Below are 17,860 nucleotides of genomic sequence, written 5' to 3' on the forward strand. Positions count from 1 at the left end.
TCCAAACCTGACTGGACATGGAGCTGAGTAAATTGTTCTAGGTGGGCTGGAGTAGATGACTTCCAAATGGCTTATCTAACCTCAGCTCTTCTGTGATTCTTCAATACTAATGCATTTGTTCTAAGTAAAACCACAACATTTCATCTTTACGAATATCTTCAAATTTTTAGGGAAGTATTTCTACAGCGAAAACGGACCCAAGAAATGTGTCTATGTAAAAAAGGGGTTAAGATGCCAACTCAGAGCATTCTGATCTGAAATGCCTATATGCAGTACTTCAAAGGGATTGTACCTCATCATCAGCTGTCTCAATCTTCTTTAACTGGAGAACTTTCTCCAGAATTTTCAGTTCTTCTTCAGTACGTTCCTTCATTGGATAATTTTTCACTTCAGAAGCTATATGGAAGCACTGTTCAATTATATTTTTTTTTTAGAAAACAAAAACACCCAAGGTAAAAACTTCTTCAGAACACATCTGTTAATTCATTTGTCCAAAAACTGAATGCTAAATAGTTACAGAGGCTTCTTAAAATCAGAAATAATATTGATGATCAATTAATGTAGACAATCCAGCAAGAATATAGGAGTCAGAAAAAAACCACTTGCCTTTTTGGTAGTAAAAATGGTTGGTTTAAAATTTGCTGCCTTTATTTATTTTTTTTTTTAAATAACCTCTGGCTATGTCCTCTTTATTCACAGAATTCAACCAGGACAAGATTTTTGGTAAAATTACTCGGTCTTTAACCACCCTTGAGATAATCTAGTATCACTAGTTTGACTAATATCCCTCTGTTTAAAATAGGCAAAATCAGGGTTAAATTTTGCTTTTACATTCTGTGTTGCAGAAGTCCTACTGACCCAACACAGAAATATAATATTTACCTTCTCCTTTTAGCAACACTGCATGAAGATATTCTCTAGTATCTAGGAACTAAGGAGTTACTTATTTGCTTATTAGCACATTTATCCACTTTAAAAGGCAAAATCAGCCAGGCTCGGTCAAAATCAACAGAATGAAAGATTTGCATGAGCCCTGGAAAGAAGTGGTTTTTTTCCTCATACCATAAGCAAACCAGAAATGTGTTATACTTCTATTTATTTTGTTTCAGTACCTTAAGGAATCAATAAACTACTGCAGTAAGTGAGTTAGAAAGTGATGGTTACCTTAACAGCACGTCCTTTTACACACATTGGATCCCAGCACTCATGTTTGATGACACTCTGCAAATAGCAGTTGGCTAAATTCTCCATTTCAATCTCCTTCCTCACCTTTCAAGATACAGAAAAGAAAATAATGACATGTGGTGCAAACCAACAAGATATAGGCAATTTGTATTGAGTTGTTGAAACAAACCTGGCAGATTAAATGAATTACCCATATTTCATAATCTTAGACTACTGCAGCTATCTTCTCCAAAAATGATATTGCATACTACTGCTACTGAAAGGTGTCATTTCATATGTGAAGAAAAGCATTCCAGAACTTAAGCAGCGCTGTACCCAAGGTCACAGTGTCAGATTTACAGTTTCTGGCATAGATCATATTCCAACTGGCAATATCTGCATTAGCAGATTCACCTGCTTCAAAAAGTGACTTAAAATACTTTTACGCTTTCCTGCTTCTCAACAGTGAACAACTTTGAGATCATCTTCTATTCTTCAGTTATTGCTTCTCCTTTTCACTGCTAGTTTTAAAATGTTCTCTTTCCACTCTATCATACCCTGGCCACTTCTTCTTCAGCCTTTTCTTGTGCTCTTTCCTGTTCTTCTACATCCAGGTTGAACTCCTGCTGCTCCAGTTTCTCAATGTCTGCCACCAGTTCATTTTCATGCATCATTTTCTGAATCTGTTTTTTTAAAAAATAAGTATAAGGAATAAAAAGTAATTCGAATGTGAATAGAGGAAACACTGGTTTTAACACTGTGGAACTTGATAACAGAGAAAATCATTTTAATTGCCTCCACTTTTAACTGCTTCATGGTAATTGGTAGAACGTGCTGCCTGTACCTAGTGACAGAGACTACTATGTGAATATATTTCATCCTTCCCTTAAAGCTCATTTGGATGTTATATGTGGAGTTGTGCATACTTTCTAAGAATCTGTAGCATGGAATTGTTCATTCTTTAGTTCTGAGAACTTTCAAAAGTTTTTATCTATCTCATGCAGTTCAACAAAGGGAAATGCAAAATCCTGCATCTGGGGAGGAACAGCCCCATGCAGCAGGATATGCTGGGAGCTGAGCAACTGGAAAACAAACTGGAGAAGGAAGAGGAGAGGATGACAGTTTCTATAACGGAAGGCTGTTAGACCAGCAGAAACTAGCCTGCTGAGGGGATAGATTGCTCAAGATATAAGGGTGGTACAAATTTTTTAGTTGGAGCAAAGGAACCTCAGAACCAGACAGTTGTTCCTGACAGGTTCAGCACGCTGTCCCTGAAGAGACAAATCTCTCTATTACCTGTCTGCTCAGTGTTTATGACAAAAATGTAACTAAGCACTAGAGCTGATAGTTGTAAAGGAAGTGTACATGTAAACAAAACTGTAAGCTAAGCCATTACACTTGTAAGAAACTCACAGTTTCATGCAGCTTTTTAACTCCCATTTGCAGCTCTTTCTTCTGGTTAGCAAACCTCTCAGTCTCTTCTCTAATGACCTGACATACAACAGATATATTTTTGAAAATAAAAAATAACCCAGGAAACGACTGAAGTGATCTAAAGGAACATTATCTGTACAGAAAACAAAACTCAGAAGGGATTAATAACTGAAATAGACATAAGCTTAATTCAATAGGTTGATTCTTAGAACTGCTAAAAAGAAAAATGATTGTACACCCAGTTCACACTGTAAACTGGTTATACAGAAACAGAGCTTAAAATAAGGAAAGAAAGAAAGTCACTCCTGAGATCACACAGAAAGCAATGATATTTCATCTTATCATTGAGCCCCAGAAGCTGGAGAATATATACAGCTCTGGTTCATAACAAAAAGAACCTGCTACCACCCATAATTCATATTTCTGAGGAAAAAAATTATCTATGCTAACATTAATATAGCAATTTCCAGACTCACAAAGCACTAAATCCCCTCTCTGCACACTATTAGATCTTTGATGAACTTTTACTCTTAAAAAACTTTGGTTCCACATCATACTCACCTCAACCTTAACCTGGAATAAACCTCAGGGGGTTTGCAATTAATGTCATATTGTTGACTATTGATTTATCAGTGCTGTAGAATTTTTTATTCTGGCCCTTGGGAAGAAGCACCTGCTTGGTTTCTGGTAATAATCTTCTGTGTAACTTCTTGACATTTAGAAGAAAAACATCTTTACAAGTTTCTAAAGGAAGCCGATTTCTCTGGCAATTTCTTTTTTTTTTCATTTACTCCTTGTGTAGAAGTGGCCTTTTGGCCTTTAGAGCTCCTATTGTGCTCAGTACCTGCTCTGGTGTGTTTATAACGTTGACCCTAACTTTTCTAAAGGTCTAGATGCAACGCCTTAAAGGGAGGCCCAAATGTCAGAAGAGCTTTAGAAAGTAGATTACTTTACAGCACATAATTCAAATCACTACTGACTCTTGAAAACTCCTGTTTTGATTATTACTTGTTCTATCGAAGTACCTTCTTCATTTTCTGATCTATCCACGTCATTTCATTGGTATTGGCTGAATATGAACTGGTGACGTTTCCGTCTTCCTCTGTCACCTCTACATTGGAAGATTTAAGCGATGCATCCTGAAATTAAGGATATAAACATCCATCTCAGGTACTTAGAGTGAATAAGAGAGAGACCAAAATAAAATAAAAATTGGACTCGCATTAGAAGCACCACCACGTCATTAAAGAGAATGTTACAATATTTTTATTCCCTAACCAGGCTCCAGATTTGTTCCAGAAAACCCTTGCTGTTATGCAAAGCCTTTTGACTCAAATGGCCTGACATTACTAACTTCTGTAATTGCTGCTTTGCTTGATTTCAACAGGAAAACAAACAACACACAATGTATAGCAGTAATATCACACTGGAAATGACAAATAATTTCACATGAGGAGAAATTGACTTTCACAGAGTTTTCTGTGGCTGAAGAAACCATGTGAAACTGAAGCTGTGAATGCCATCTTCCCATAACTATTCCATTTCCTTGTTTATACTATTCTACAAATTAAGAATTAAGCATATTCAGCCTATCCTTGGGAGTATTTTGCTACTTCTGCAAAAGGATCAGAGTTTGTTTGGAGGACAGTTTTTATCATGTGCAATTTTAGGATAATGATCAAACCTTCCCCCCGCTTCCCTAAAAATAAAAAAAACCCCCACCTTAAATTTCCCTTCTGGAAGTGATTCTGCTGTGGATTCTGGGTCAAAATGCCGTTCTGCCATGGATTGTAAAACAGTATTTTCATTTGAAGTGGACTTGTTCAGTATAGCAAGAAGAGATCGCCAGTGAAGATCAGCTTCCTCAGCTTCAGTATTCTTTACCTTCCTAGTAAATAGAAAATAAATTGATGTATTTTTATGTCTTATAATAAAGGACAAATTATTAAATATTCCATATAACAAAATTACTAAGTTGTTCAAAAATGCCTATTCAATATTTTTACATATGATTTAATATTGTTTGAGTTCTAGCATTCATAATTAAGTGAAGTTTCTTCAGAATTAGAAATTCTGAAAGATTCATTACCCAGAGTAGAAATACCACTCTGGTGGACCCATCTTCCATTTATGCATCTGCCTGAACATTTGTTATACCACAGAAAAGCTGTAGTTTCACGTGTCCCTCACTCCTAATGTTTGCTAAGAGCTCTCTATGGGCACAGTTCAATTCCCTCCCATTAAATCTGTAATGTCCCCTAATCACTGAAATAAAATGGTATCTCATGAGATTATATGGCTTAGATCCTCAGACACCCCATTCCAGATGGTTTATTTGAGAGTGATAAGCAGCTTATTATGGGTAATGCTTATCAGAAGACACTCCTTTATCTTGTATTGCAACCGCACCCAAAGTCCAAGACATTCTCCACAACACTGGTGGGAAGCTTTAAATGAGCTAGGGAAGCTACCTCTAATGATGAGAGGAGTGACTTCATCTAATTCTTAACCTTACTTTGAGACTAATAAAAAGTCTAGAATCACAAATAGATGCAAAATTTGTCTGTCAGGATACAAAAATTCACACCATCAATATTATACATACTTCCATTTCAGGCACACCAGGGCACCATCATTTTTCCCAATAACAAGGATAAATTTGCTATCCAGAGAAAATACCGTGGATCTGATTCCTCCTCCTTGATATGAGTGACAATGCATACGAGCGAGTATATCCTAGAAAAGTCACAGAAGCAGTATGAGTAAATATGTTTTTGTAACAGGGTACGTCTATAAACTATGCTTCTGTATTTTCTTATAGAAGTCAATCCAAAATGTCAACACGAAGTATATAAAAGCCTAGGATTTATGATTTTGTGATTTTTGACTACAGATGGGACAAGTTTCTAGAATACTAATTTTGCAGGTGATGATAACGAAAAGTAGTAAAATTATCTACCCCAAGATTTGCTGGAGAAGAAAGTAAGTAGTTTGTATAATCATCAGTTATAAAAACAATTGTACTATATAATGTTATGACAGTTCATGTTCAACGTAAATTTTTCTGGAACACTTTATATTCAAGCAAAGAAAAGCTTCCAGTGAAAGAAAGTAGCTTGCACACCTCTTCCTCGCGTACACCAAACAAAGCCTGTACCTGGATGCCTACCTACCATAGTAGGAGTGTGATAGACGAACAAAACACCATCGTTCGCTGCTGATGCCAGCCACCGGCCGTTGGGTGATAAACAGAGGATCCCCGATCCAAACTGATTGCTACGAATCCTCTTCTCTGATAAAAATACTGATGGGTCTTCCGATATAGTCTGCCGAACAAAGAAAACGTTAGCAGCAGTTCAGATTATGGAGATGTCTATGCCATTTTGAGAAGGCTGATGGCAGTTTTGTGGGTTATCACATGTGGTGATTTACAATCCAAACACTTGGATTTCTGAGCTCAGGAAGCAGTAACATTGCTACGATGATTTGCTTCTCATCTCTTCAAAAGGGTCTGTGTGTTTTTATGTGCCTGGGCCCAGAGTTGTCAAGGAGGAATGCCCACCTTTGGAATTCACCTTCTTCCTTGACCTGACTCAAACTGGGGGAGACCTATGAGCTACAGAGAGGTCCAGTTCATCAGCAGGCAATGACAGTGACCACTACTTCATTTCAGGCAGGGCTGAGCTGGGTTTGCAGTTGTGTCTTAGAGTCATGGGCTCACATGGGCTCAGTGCTTTTAAGAGCTGGATACTCCAGTTACTCAGCAGACTGCACAAAAGCACAGCTCCAACACAGAAGCTACACATGAAGTGCCTGCAAGCTGTACAAGTTTTAAGAAGCAACATTTGGCTTTCTCTGTAATCAAACAAGAAGATTGCTTTTGCCAGATTTCTGAGCAGGTGGTAGGATACTAAAAGTTGATGTTTATGGATGGAGTAGATATTTTGAGTGCAGAGATGACTTTTTATGATAATATCCTGCTATATTAACTTCAGCTACAGCCTTTGTTTGATGGTATTTAACCATCACCCAAAATAAAGCAGCTTCAGAAAATTACCTTTTCAGTGAGATGATATTTACAGATGAAAAGTCCAGAGGTACAGTAACCATACACAATATTATCCTTCAATCTGACTGCTGAGCTCAAAGGGCAATCCAGATCATAACGCTCCTGTTTAATGGCACTAGCATCAAACATTCCTTGGTCATTAACATACTCATCATTATCTAGAAGCGTGAAAAAAGAAACAGGGAGGAAAAGGCATCATTACCACTAATGCAGGTGCTTCACCCATCAAGTAATTAAGAAAATCAGTCTCAGCAAGGAGTGAGCATTATGTGAGTTTTCAAGGAGACTAGGAATTAAGACACCTAGGTTTGACACTTACTCTGGGGGTCGTGCCAATCTAGCACACTGCAGTGAAGCAGAGAGACAGCTCTAAAGAAGTCCTAGAAACGGTTTAACCACAGTGATGTAATTGTTTGCATACCCTGATTTACCCTGCTCTGCTGTGCCTTAGTTAAATTTATGCATTTAAGACCTCTCATGACAACTGAATTAGTTTTCCACCTGTTTCCAGAAAGTGCCCCGAACTGATCATTCCAAGAATATCAGTTTTCCAGAAGGTGAATGGAAGTTTGCCTTTCTTAGGCGTCCTTAACGCCCCCCCCCCCTTTTCCTCATAGTGACACTTTTCTCATAGAAAGTTTCTTTAACATTTCCTATTGGGACACAAGGTAATATTTTTTAAACACAGTAGACTTTTTCCTTGGTGCTTTTACACAGAAAAGCTATAACAAAGACAGGGAATCACTATTTTTTTAGATAGATCAACCTTTAATATTTTCCTTCTGAGCTATTACATACCTATAATAATTCTTTGAAGAGGCTGGTGGGATTGATTCCCCTTTGAACACCCGATATGCTAGTCTGCAAAAGGGTGATGCCTAGAACAAGGTCTCTGTGACTGGCTTCGGGCATTGCCCACTCAATAGTAATAATAACAGCAATAACAACCACCACCAGTAGAAGTAGTTGTTAAGCGATGGCTTTGTGAATCTGCAAATGAATTACTTCTTCCTTCCTTGGCCTTCCCTTAAAAGATCACATTTTGCAATGATTGAGCTGACTATAAAGCCTACCGAATGCTGTATGAGAAATGATGTCCCAGGAGAATGTACAGAGGAGATGAAGAAAGAGATTAAGATTTGTGTTAATGGATGGCAATAATACGATCTTCCCTTAGAAAAATATCACAGAATATATATTCTTACCTGTTGTGAGTTCTGAAGGTAGATAAAAAACTTCCAGTCTTGCTCTCTGGCCCGCTCCCACATTAAGAAGTGCCGCCACTTCAACTAAGTCCTTGTTGAAGTCAGAAACTACAGAGAGATCCAGCACTTCATCTGCTAAGGCTGAAGCAGGTAGGGAACATCAATGCAAATTGTTACTGAATCACGGTAACGTTTTTGCTGAGTTATCACATCAAACAAAGAGACCCATGTTCAGGACACATCTCAGCTCAACCACACAGTTTGGAACTTGCATGAAAATATCAGACAAGCCACAACCTGGTTTTGGAAAGTGCGGCACGCGCACAACTTCAGCTAGAGGCATCCAGCACTGAGAGTGCTAAGTGTTACTATGACATTAAACATTCAAATATGACTTTACATCCAGCTTGAACTGTAGCAATTTTGAGGTTCTCTGCTGATAACCACCACTTAAAGTTATGATGAAGGTCTATACTTATAGATGCGATCTGTAAGTATAACGTTAGTGGAATTGAGAGGCTGCAAAAACAAATACACAAATTTCTGAAGAATTATTCTGTGACTTAAAATTCCATCATTTTCATTCTTTAGCATCCAGCAGCAAAGCTGACAGTTCCAGCAGTCCTCACGTTAAAGATGTCCGGGGCAGGCAATTGCACCCAGCTATCATGACCTACGGATTTTTACTCTAAATTCTCTCAAGATGAGCCACAAAAGTCTTAAGTTCTTTGCCACTACTATTCCTTTTGTGCTGGAGTTGTGATCAGCTGGTTAGCTAATCCATTCTCTTCCCTCTGACTTACCTGCTCCTTTGCTAACTAAAACTAAATAAAAAAAAAAAAAAAGCAAGTACACCTAAAATACAGTAAATAGTGAAAACACAGTGTAGTTAATGCTGTAACATTTATTACCTACATATCCAAGAACTTGGAATAATTTTGAAGGCCGGGCATCTAGAATAAAGATATGTCCTTCTGCAGCCCTAGTGATGAGGAACCGGCCACTCTGGTCATAACTAGGTGAAAAAAAAATCCAAATAGAAAACAGCTCAATAAAAAGAGTCAAATAATTCCACTCCAATAACTCTGCTGACTTCACTGAGGGCATAAACGCAACTGAAATTTCAGCTTCTAGGTTTACAGGATTAGGGTCTGATATAAAGTGCAGTTATGAGTGCAATTTCTAATTGTGTGGGTGGTCAATCTAAAGCTAACGATGCTCCATAGCAGTCTGTTAACAACTTCAGCAAATCTTTAATGAAGTTTATGTTTTTAAAAATAAAACGGCTATACAGATTTTGATATTATTTTTAATAGACATGGCTCTGTTTATATTGATTTGACCTTGAATGAGTTGCTTTCCGTATCTATTTTTAATGTTTTATCTTAGGTAGCTGTGGAAAGTGATCACATCTGAGTCTCCAAATAACAGGCAGACTAATATTAAAGTTTAACTGTTCAATATCCATTTTATTTTTTAAAAAGTAGAAGTAAAATACTCTCAGATTTTTCAATAATGGAAAAAAGCAACCAACCAAACAAAAAAAGCCTTTTACATCACTAGAACTTATTACAGGAGGACTGGTAAATTCCAGAACAGTGAGCAAATGAATAATTAACAATGGTAATAAAAATCCACCGTATAAAAAGGGATGACCAAAAGGCTTATACTTAATTTCACAAAAACTTAAATTTACTTCTAGTGAGAAATGGCCCTCTAAAGTTGGATACATGGAATTGTGCATAATTATTGCACACAGTGATCTGCCAGAAAGGATCTTATACATGAGTATTTTCAGTGCTCAGTTAAACCTTCTTAAAATACAGGTTTATTATATTTCTCTCATATAAATCCTGCCACTACCTCTCTTGCAAGCAATTCAGAATATGTTGGAAAATAATTGAAACCATTAAAATATTTTACTTTGTTATTTTTGGAATCAAAGCTTGAACAGTTTTTTTGTTCAACTAACAGCGTTACTCAAGAAACAGATTGACAATATTACTGCCCCTGCTGCTTCATACTTACTGCAAAGACAACACTGGAAATTTGGAAAGAAAAATTCTGTGAACAACCCGTGGAGCTTCAGCTTTGGTAACATCAAGAAAATAAGATTTGACCTCTTATGGTCCCAACAGCAACGCTGCTGGAGGAGGGACAGCAAGCCATAGCTGTTGCCTAGTTGAGAAACAAAATATGATTAACAGTTCCATACCTTTTTTTACAACTATTCTGTATGTTAGTATGCGACTTCTTTTACTATTTAGAAGTCCCTAAAATTTGAAGAAGAAACCTCAAATGGTTCAGCTAAAAAACTTGTTTTTAACAAAGTATTTTAGAGACGTCTTGGCTTTTTTCCCTATGCTCTGTATCTACATATCAAAAGCCAATTCTGCACTCCTCAGAAAAAAATCATTATATCCACATTTAAAGTGAAATAAGTCCCACCTCAATGAAACAGTGAGTGCATTGTTATGTGTACAGCTCTTACAGAAAGGGATGAGTCTCTTACTGTGTCAGATTTCAGGGTTTGAATGCATCTTAAATCAGGACAAAGCATTAACAGTTTTAAATACTTTTATCAACTCAGTTTCAAGAGCCTGGTCATTCAAGGCATTTAGTTTTTACAGACTCAAAACTTTTCCATTCAGTTCTGACACTCATTAAAAATAAATATTTCATCAAATATTATAAAAATTTAGATTGTTATTTACAAATATGTGCTTAAAGACACATCACTACAACAACCCAAACCATTCAATGATTCTATGACATGAGGTTGACATGTTGCCTCTGCTTTATGGCCCAGTTCAATAGATGATTAGTTCAAGTAAACGTAATATTTTTAAATCTCTTTCATGGGTTGTACAGAGACACTACTGATCTTTCCTCACCACAGGTTGATCCAAATCTGTGGAATATTATGCTATGAATTAAGAAATACTAAAGAAAACTTCAAGCATCAGTCACTAAATGAGCTCCTGGTTGCGTGTACCTGAATATCAAGGTTGAGCTTGCTGAGGCAAGTTCCATCTTCCAGGAACCAAACTTGTACTTCACCTGAAATTGTTACAGACTATTGAACAGAGAAAAAAACATAGTCAAAAGAGAGTGGAATAACCAAATAGTCTGGAAATGACTAGTGATCTTTTATAGAATATAAATTCAAATAGTGTCTGAGCAGAGCAGATCAAGGATTACTAGTTTTGCTTGAAATTACCTTGAATTCCCTTTAAGTCCAGTTGCTGCAAGGTACGCCTACCTACGGAAAATGTGTAATCATTTCTGTGAATTGATGCAAATACAGGAATGTTTTTTAAGCAGAATGAGACAATCTAGGGCAAAACATGTAAGCTTGATCAATATTAGCACTCCCACCATTCAGCCTGCAATAGAAAACCTGCTTATCATTTTGTTTGCACAGGAAAGGGCTTAAGGTGACATCTGGTTTTCTCACATGAAAAATTATGTGTATCATGTTTTTGAGGCCTTCTTATAACCAGGAAATTTTATAATTCCACAGTGAAGTGTGGCTAGAGATCAATCAACCCTCACATCACTCATTCAGACTCAGGTAAAATTTGTCATTCCCATGTTATTGACAAACAAACAGATTATCAGCAAAACTAATTGATTCACACCCCAGAATTTCAGGGCTGGCTACTTGAAGAATTCATGGCCTTGAGATGAATCAGAGTTGCAGGAATCCAAGACACAGGAGGAAAGCAAGGAATATTTCAGAATGAACAGATCCATGAGTAATGCCTCGTTGTCCCTGGACCTGGGACAAAGGCATCTCTCAGGCTATTCCAGTTTGTGCTGGAGGCTGAAAAGATCAGCAGGGATTCCTTGTTCCGACATCTATTCTCTGAATTGAATCAACCTTTTGCTCAGCTGTGTTCCTGACCACTAGTGAGACAGCAAATAAACAGCAGAACCATACAACATTTTAGCAGCCTGCGAATTATCCACCCTGCATTCCAGGGCAAGTTCTGACCCTTCTATAGGCCATACCTGAATTAATGCCATTTAATTCCGTAATGAGAAGGTTTTCCACAACTGTAACAAACACCAGAACAGTCACGATCTCTGCAAGGCTTTTGATTTTGTGTCTTACCAACGTTTTGGTCATCTGAAAAGAGCCACAATTATATATAAGGAAGAAAATAATTTCTTACCACACAGTACTTGTCCCCTGGAGTAAGAAAATCAGCTGTCAGGAAACAACTACTGCATGTGTCCAGGAGTTTGACAGCTTCTCCACTGTGGGCAGGTTTGTAAGCATAGACTGTCCCCTGACAGACAGAGAGAGATAATCCATCCCTGGGCTATGAGACTTCTCATTAAAAGCTGTCAAAGACTTCAAGAAAAAATACTCATCTTCCTGAGCTCTTTAAAGTTTCATACTCTACTCTAAATTGAGGTAAAAAGTGCCCAGTAGAATTCAACTGAATTTAGTAAATTATATAAATTTACACTAGCTGAAAATCAGGATGGTTCATTTGAGAGTGATCCAGCTAGTCACGTTTCCAAGTTTTGTTTCTCATAACTGCTTTAATTTAAAACCACCCTATTTCGTATTGCTCCAGAAACCAATCAATATTCTAAAGCAACATAAAACACAAATAATAAATCTTAAGCTTCAAAAGATGTTTTTATCTAAAGACCTCAAAACCTTTTAGAAACAATTCATAACTAATGTAGACATAGATTTTAGAACTTCTCTACGCATTTTACAAAAGGAGAGTGAAATCAGAGACAAAGTGTGACCAAAGTTACCCCCACAAAAAAACCCAAACAAACCACATTTAAATGCCAATTTAAATTATTAAAGGTCTGGAAAACCAGGGATAATTTGAGGATTTGGGACTCTTGTGTAAGATTTCTGGACATCAGGCTGGTCAAAGAAGGATCTTTGACTGGGTGGCCAGACAAATTCAGATAGATGCACAGAACAAGTCTCCCGCATAGCCACAGTAGGTCTGATGTACCCAAGGCCCAAGATTTCATTGCAAACACAAGATGGGCTAAGTTTACCTCTGGTATAATTTGTTGACTTGTGTGATTACATTACAGACATTTCATACTGGCAGTGCCAGCATGCACATACAGAATAAAAGGAACATGCCATTATATAATGCCGTTATCTCAAATGCTATACCTGGTCAGTGACAAGCAGAAGCACAGCGTAATCAGGTGAGAATATGAGGCTGGATATGGGTTTTAAGATATCAACGCAGATTTTCGTCTCATACTGCAGATCTTTGATGTGATAAAAGAATAAAACGCCCCCCTGTGCAGAAAAGTACAAATCCACATCAGGTCAAGGTCAATTATCCCAGCCTGAAGGTCAATTAACCCACCCACTCTGGCAAACTGAACTGGCAAAACCTTCTGAAATTCTCTGGAGCAAGTGTGTTTAACTGTATCCCATTGCTAATGGTCTCATCTGCCTTCATGACGTTTAAATCCAGATGACTCTTATCCTGCATAACGCATTTTTTGAAAAATCAAGGTGTTTTTTAATACAAGTCTTACTAACAGTCCATGTTTGATAACAGACTCTCTCATTAGTAAACACTTGAGATTCCACATTGTTTCTTTTGTGACAGTATAGGGATTTGTCCCTCTCTTAAGCAGCACTGTATAATGTAATCATCATTTTGGATTAAATATTGAGTGAGATTCAGCACAAAACAATTTGGTGGTTCTCTTGGTCATTTTTTTCTCCTCTCCTATTTTTTGTCCATCCTTCTTTCCTGTTCCTCTAGAACTCTCTTTGCCTTTTGTTAAAAATAGTATTGTCCTCTTTGGTTCCTTCTTTGACTTAAAAAATGGAATCTCTTCCCTCCCTGCTCCTTTCTGAGTTCTTGTCTCAAGTTCTAACAAAGAAGATATATGACAAAACCAGAGAGGACCTCCACTTTTTTTCTGACTTCTGTCTTTGCAGTGAGCTCTGCAAATACACTCCATTTGAATGCTTTTTGATTTTCACACAATAAGTTACAAGCATAAAGGATGCCTTACATTTCCAGCTGCATACAGTCCCCCGTTACAAAATGCCATGGCAAATAAAACTGATTGTTGTGGATCCTCTGGTTTGCCACCTGAAAGCACAAAGGCAACAAGAAACATCAAGTTTAATTCATTGCAACCATGTGTCCCAACTTCAAATCTGAGATGATTTACTACTTGTGAGTAAAAAGGCTCAACGGGCTATATATTCTTTGGACTTTGTGCTGTGATGATGAAGGACAAGGCTGGTACACATAATTTAAAGTGACAGTACTACTGTGGTCTGATGAATTAGAAATTAATTTGAGAAATCAAAACTTGTCCCAATGTCTGGCAACCTTCACTGTGGAAGTATTTTTTTTCCCTAATTTCTACTCAGAATTTCCATTGATGCAAACTGTGCCCTTTGCCTGTCAGGTTCCATCCTGTCTGTAACCTTTCATGAGTAGCTGAAGCAACAGTAAAATCCCCCATTTCCTTTCCACTGGGCTGAACAGAGTTCTCACAGCCCATCTTTGTATGACACACGCAGACTCTGCAATAATCTTTGTGGCCCTGTGCTGAACTTTGTCCACTACGTGAATGCCTTTTTTGTATTGTGGAGCCCAAAACAAAACATTTGAAACAAACCCTAAATCCTAACTCAACTAAATCACAAGTGATTGCAGTTCTAAACAAAGTTACTAAAACTAAGCAGTAGAGAACCCATTCTAGCATCACTTATTCCAATTTAAACTAGAATGAACAGAAATTATTTCCCTGCCACTGTTTTTCCAGAGGCTATTCATTTGGCTGTCTACTAGCACAAAAGCTATTAATCATTTCTCCTGTAAACATATAAAAGGTTGCCATTGATGTGTCTTACAGAGGTCAGTGTGAGCTGAGTTTTTCTAACCAGTGGCTTCCTGCTGTACTCACATATTATTACTCCCAGACATCATTGATGCTGGCTAAAAATCAATTAGCTTGATTTGAACATGGAAATACCTTTCTTTTTCTGCGCTCCTCGAACATATGACACGATGTCTGACACTTTACACACGTATTCTGCACAAAAGAAAACAATATATAACGTCAACCTTGTTTATATGTCAGTATTGCAATAAAAGTCAGTTATAGCCCAGTCTACTGAACAAAAGGTGAAGTTTGGTATATTGAATCAAAAATGTGCATTCTTCTCCAATATCCACCATCTCTGTCATTTATGCATCTGAGCTGGCACAGTCGTTACGTGGTTCAGCTTACAGCTATAAAAGGGAGATAGTCATACATGGACTGTGATCCAGATGCAGATTTATCTATCTTCTAGTGCTAAGTTCTGGTTTTGTTATTTCCATTCATAATTTTTTAATTAGATTTACTTACAAAGGAAAGTTTAGCCAGCCTGAAAATTGCCCAAGTGAAATGTTGTGGCTGCTTACGGTTCTGTTTGCAAAACCATAACAGGAGCTTGGCACGTGCTTCGAGTTGGACACACATGTAAGCATTCTGCTGAGCAGATACAGATTGCAGTACATCTTAAATTAAGCAGAAGCTTCAGTAAAATACGAATACAGACAGTGTTCTCACACAGATTTAGGACAGGACTCAAAGAATACACAAGTGGAGGAAAATCCCAAATGGCAAAAATTCTTATTGCCTTCTAACGAACTGGCAAACCATTTCTGGTCACGCCTCAGCTTTATATTTGTTTGTGATTTTCAGCTCTTGATATGGCAAACTTAAGAGTTTGATGGTTTCAAAAACAGAGGAATAGTGCTGGTTTGCTGATTTTTTTTTCAGAGCTGCCTTCCATTTCTGTGCTGACTATCAAAACTGGATAGAGATACAGAACTTTGGGAAAGTCAGGGATATTTACAGCAGCTTAAAAAAATAATGTATTACATGGCAAAAGAAGAAAACAAGATTATCATCAGCCTGTCCATTAACACTGACTCAGTGTTTATCAAACATTGCTATGCTGGTCTACAGAAGGATATTATCCAGTTCTAGTGATAGAAATAATAATTTTTCACGGAAAGGGTCATTGGGCACTGGCAGAGGCTGCCCAGGGAGGGGGTTGAGTCACCTTCCTTGGAGGGGTTTAAGGGACGGGTGGATGAGGTGCTGAGGGACATGGGTTAGTGCTTGATGGGAATGGTTGGACTCAGTGATCTGGTGGGTCTTTTCCAACCTGGTGATTCTATGATTCTATGAAGTCAAAGACGTCTTCTGTTCACTTTCTGTGCTTCATATGTAATGCATTAATGCCTGATAATCTTTATAGACTTGTTTTGAATACAAAATAGTTCCTATAATTGCTGACCTTAAGGAATTCTATTAAGCAATATTACGTCAAATTTGGTTTCGTTTTTTAAAGATTCATCATGAGCTCATCTGTTCTAACATCATCTACCGTATCAGAGGAGGACAGTCCAATATTTCATGCAAAATAAAATGCATTACTGGTGCTTAACTAACAGTAAAAATACATATAGCTGGTATATTAATAGTTTATTGTTAACCTAGTAGGGCTGGTTAATAAGATCAGGACTGCTGTAACTATTGTTCATTTTATCAATTTTGATGTATTTAGAAGTTTTTCTTTTTTTTTTTCCAAAAAAAAATGAAAGCAAATTGTTGGGTGCTAAAGAAACCCACCCAGAAGTTCTGAATGTTTATCCTACTAATAAAAGAAATATGTCTTTACAATTTCTGTAAGATATACAATAGCAGAACAGCAGAAAGCAAAAAAAGCTTTCACCTATCCTTTTTCCTCCCTACTTGAATAAAAGACACCACACAGCTATTTCTTACCAGGGAGAGGTTTTTGTTGAAGAACAGAAACACTGCCTCTCTCAGCATCAATTGCCATAACATATCCTTCCTTACAGCCCAAGTAAATCTCTGAGGTCGCAGTCCAGCAGTGGGCAGTAGGATGCACTGACGGCTTAGCAGAATCTCTTGGCTTCAGCAAAAAAAATAAACAAGTTCAATTAACGATTGACAAATATCTGTACAAGCAGTTACGTACATTTTACAGCAAAAAAAAAAAAAAAAGAGCACTCCCTCATAGAGCCTGAGCACCTGTATAACTTCAGTCCTATTTATTCAGTTAGTCCTTCACTGAGGGGAGTAATTTGAAAAACGAGAACATTCTCCAGAGAAGTCTGTCTGGAGACAGTGGTGGAGAACTCACCTCTCTCTCTAGAAGCTTGTCTGAATGATGAATTATATTTTCATTTTAAAATTACATATTTTAAAATTTGAATTTATCTGAATTTATTCTCCAGCGCTTGTGTCTGTTACAGGTTTGTCCCCTAGCTTGGAATCCATCCGGTACTTTCCCTACCCTTGCAACAATGCTGACCCACCATAACCAATATTTTAATGATAAAATTATGATAAAATTCAACACTCTGAGACCCCAGAAGTTTGTTGTGGTTTTTTTTTAATGTCAGAATAGCACTGGAAGCCCAAATTGAAACGGTTACCCACTATTATCTCACCCTGACAAATGTTTTTCAAATTACTTTTCAACATAGTCTTCCACTGCATAGACATTACTTGCACATGTGGTCTTGCATACTTGGCAGTACTAAAGCACACTTTGTTTGAATAGTTTAGCGTATCATATAATCCAAATTACTCTGTAAAACAGCTCTGTCAACCTTTGTGTCATCTGCAAATTAGTTCCAGAAATATCCTTGCCACAGACTTTGCATGTGCCTTGAATTTCATTTCACTGAAATAAATCTCATAAATCTATCATTCTCAAATCAGGAAGAACAGAAATTCACCATCAAATGTTATTAAAGACAGTGATCTGCTCAAATACAATAGTAATAGGGGTCATATAAATACCACGATAGAAAGAAATAGATGGAACAGGGTTTGGGGAGGGGAAAAGGGGAAGAAAACACAAGAAAACCTTGTAAGAACATTTAAGAGAAGATCCAAAGCATGTGAGCAGAAGTGGTGAGGAACACTAGAC

General features: G+C 37.3%; 1 protein-coding gene across 1 annotated transcript in view; it reads right to left on the minus strand.

Annotated features, from left to right (window-relative positions):
* LOC138733916 (cilia- and flagella-associated protein 43-like) overlaps window positions 1-17,860 on the minus strand; it is a 56,888-nt gene that overhangs the window by 37,851 nt on the left and 1,177 nt on the right. The window contains 19 exon segments of the mRNA XM_069881432.1: window positions 277-409; window positions 1,165-1,269; window positions 1,722-1,847; window positions 2,578-2,655; window positions 3,624-3,737; window positions 4,321-4,486; window positions 5,204-5,334; window positions 5,772-5,924; window positions 6,656-6,825; window positions 7,873-8,013; window positions 8,784-8,887; window positions 9,901-9,983; window positions 9,985-10,050; window positions 10,868-10,948; window positions 12,051-12,167; window positions 13,034-13,165; window positions 13,900-13,979; window positions 14,875-14,934; window positions 16,684-16,834. Of these exon segments, the coding sequence (XP_069737533.1) occupies window positions 277-409; window positions 1,165-1,269; window positions 1,722-1,847; window positions 2,578-2,655; window positions 3,624-3,737; window positions 4,321-4,486; window positions 5,204-5,334; window positions 5,772-5,924; window positions 6,656-6,825; window positions 7,873-8,013; window positions 8,784-8,887; window positions 9,901-9,983; window positions 9,985-10,050; window positions 10,868-10,948; window positions 12,051-12,167; window positions 13,034-13,165; window positions 13,900-13,979; window positions 14,875-14,934; window positions 16,684-16,834 (2,191 nt within the window).

Source organism: Phaenicophaeus curvirostris, unplaced genomic scaffold (genome assembly GCF_032191515.1).
Source record: "Phaenicophaeus curvirostris isolate KB17595 unplaced genomic scaffold, BPBGC_Pcur_1.0 scaffold_46, whole genome shotgun sequence".
Taxonomy (NCBI): Eukaryota; Metazoa; Chordata; class Aves; order Cuculiformes; family Cuculidae; genus Phaenicophaeus; species Phaenicophaeus curvirostris.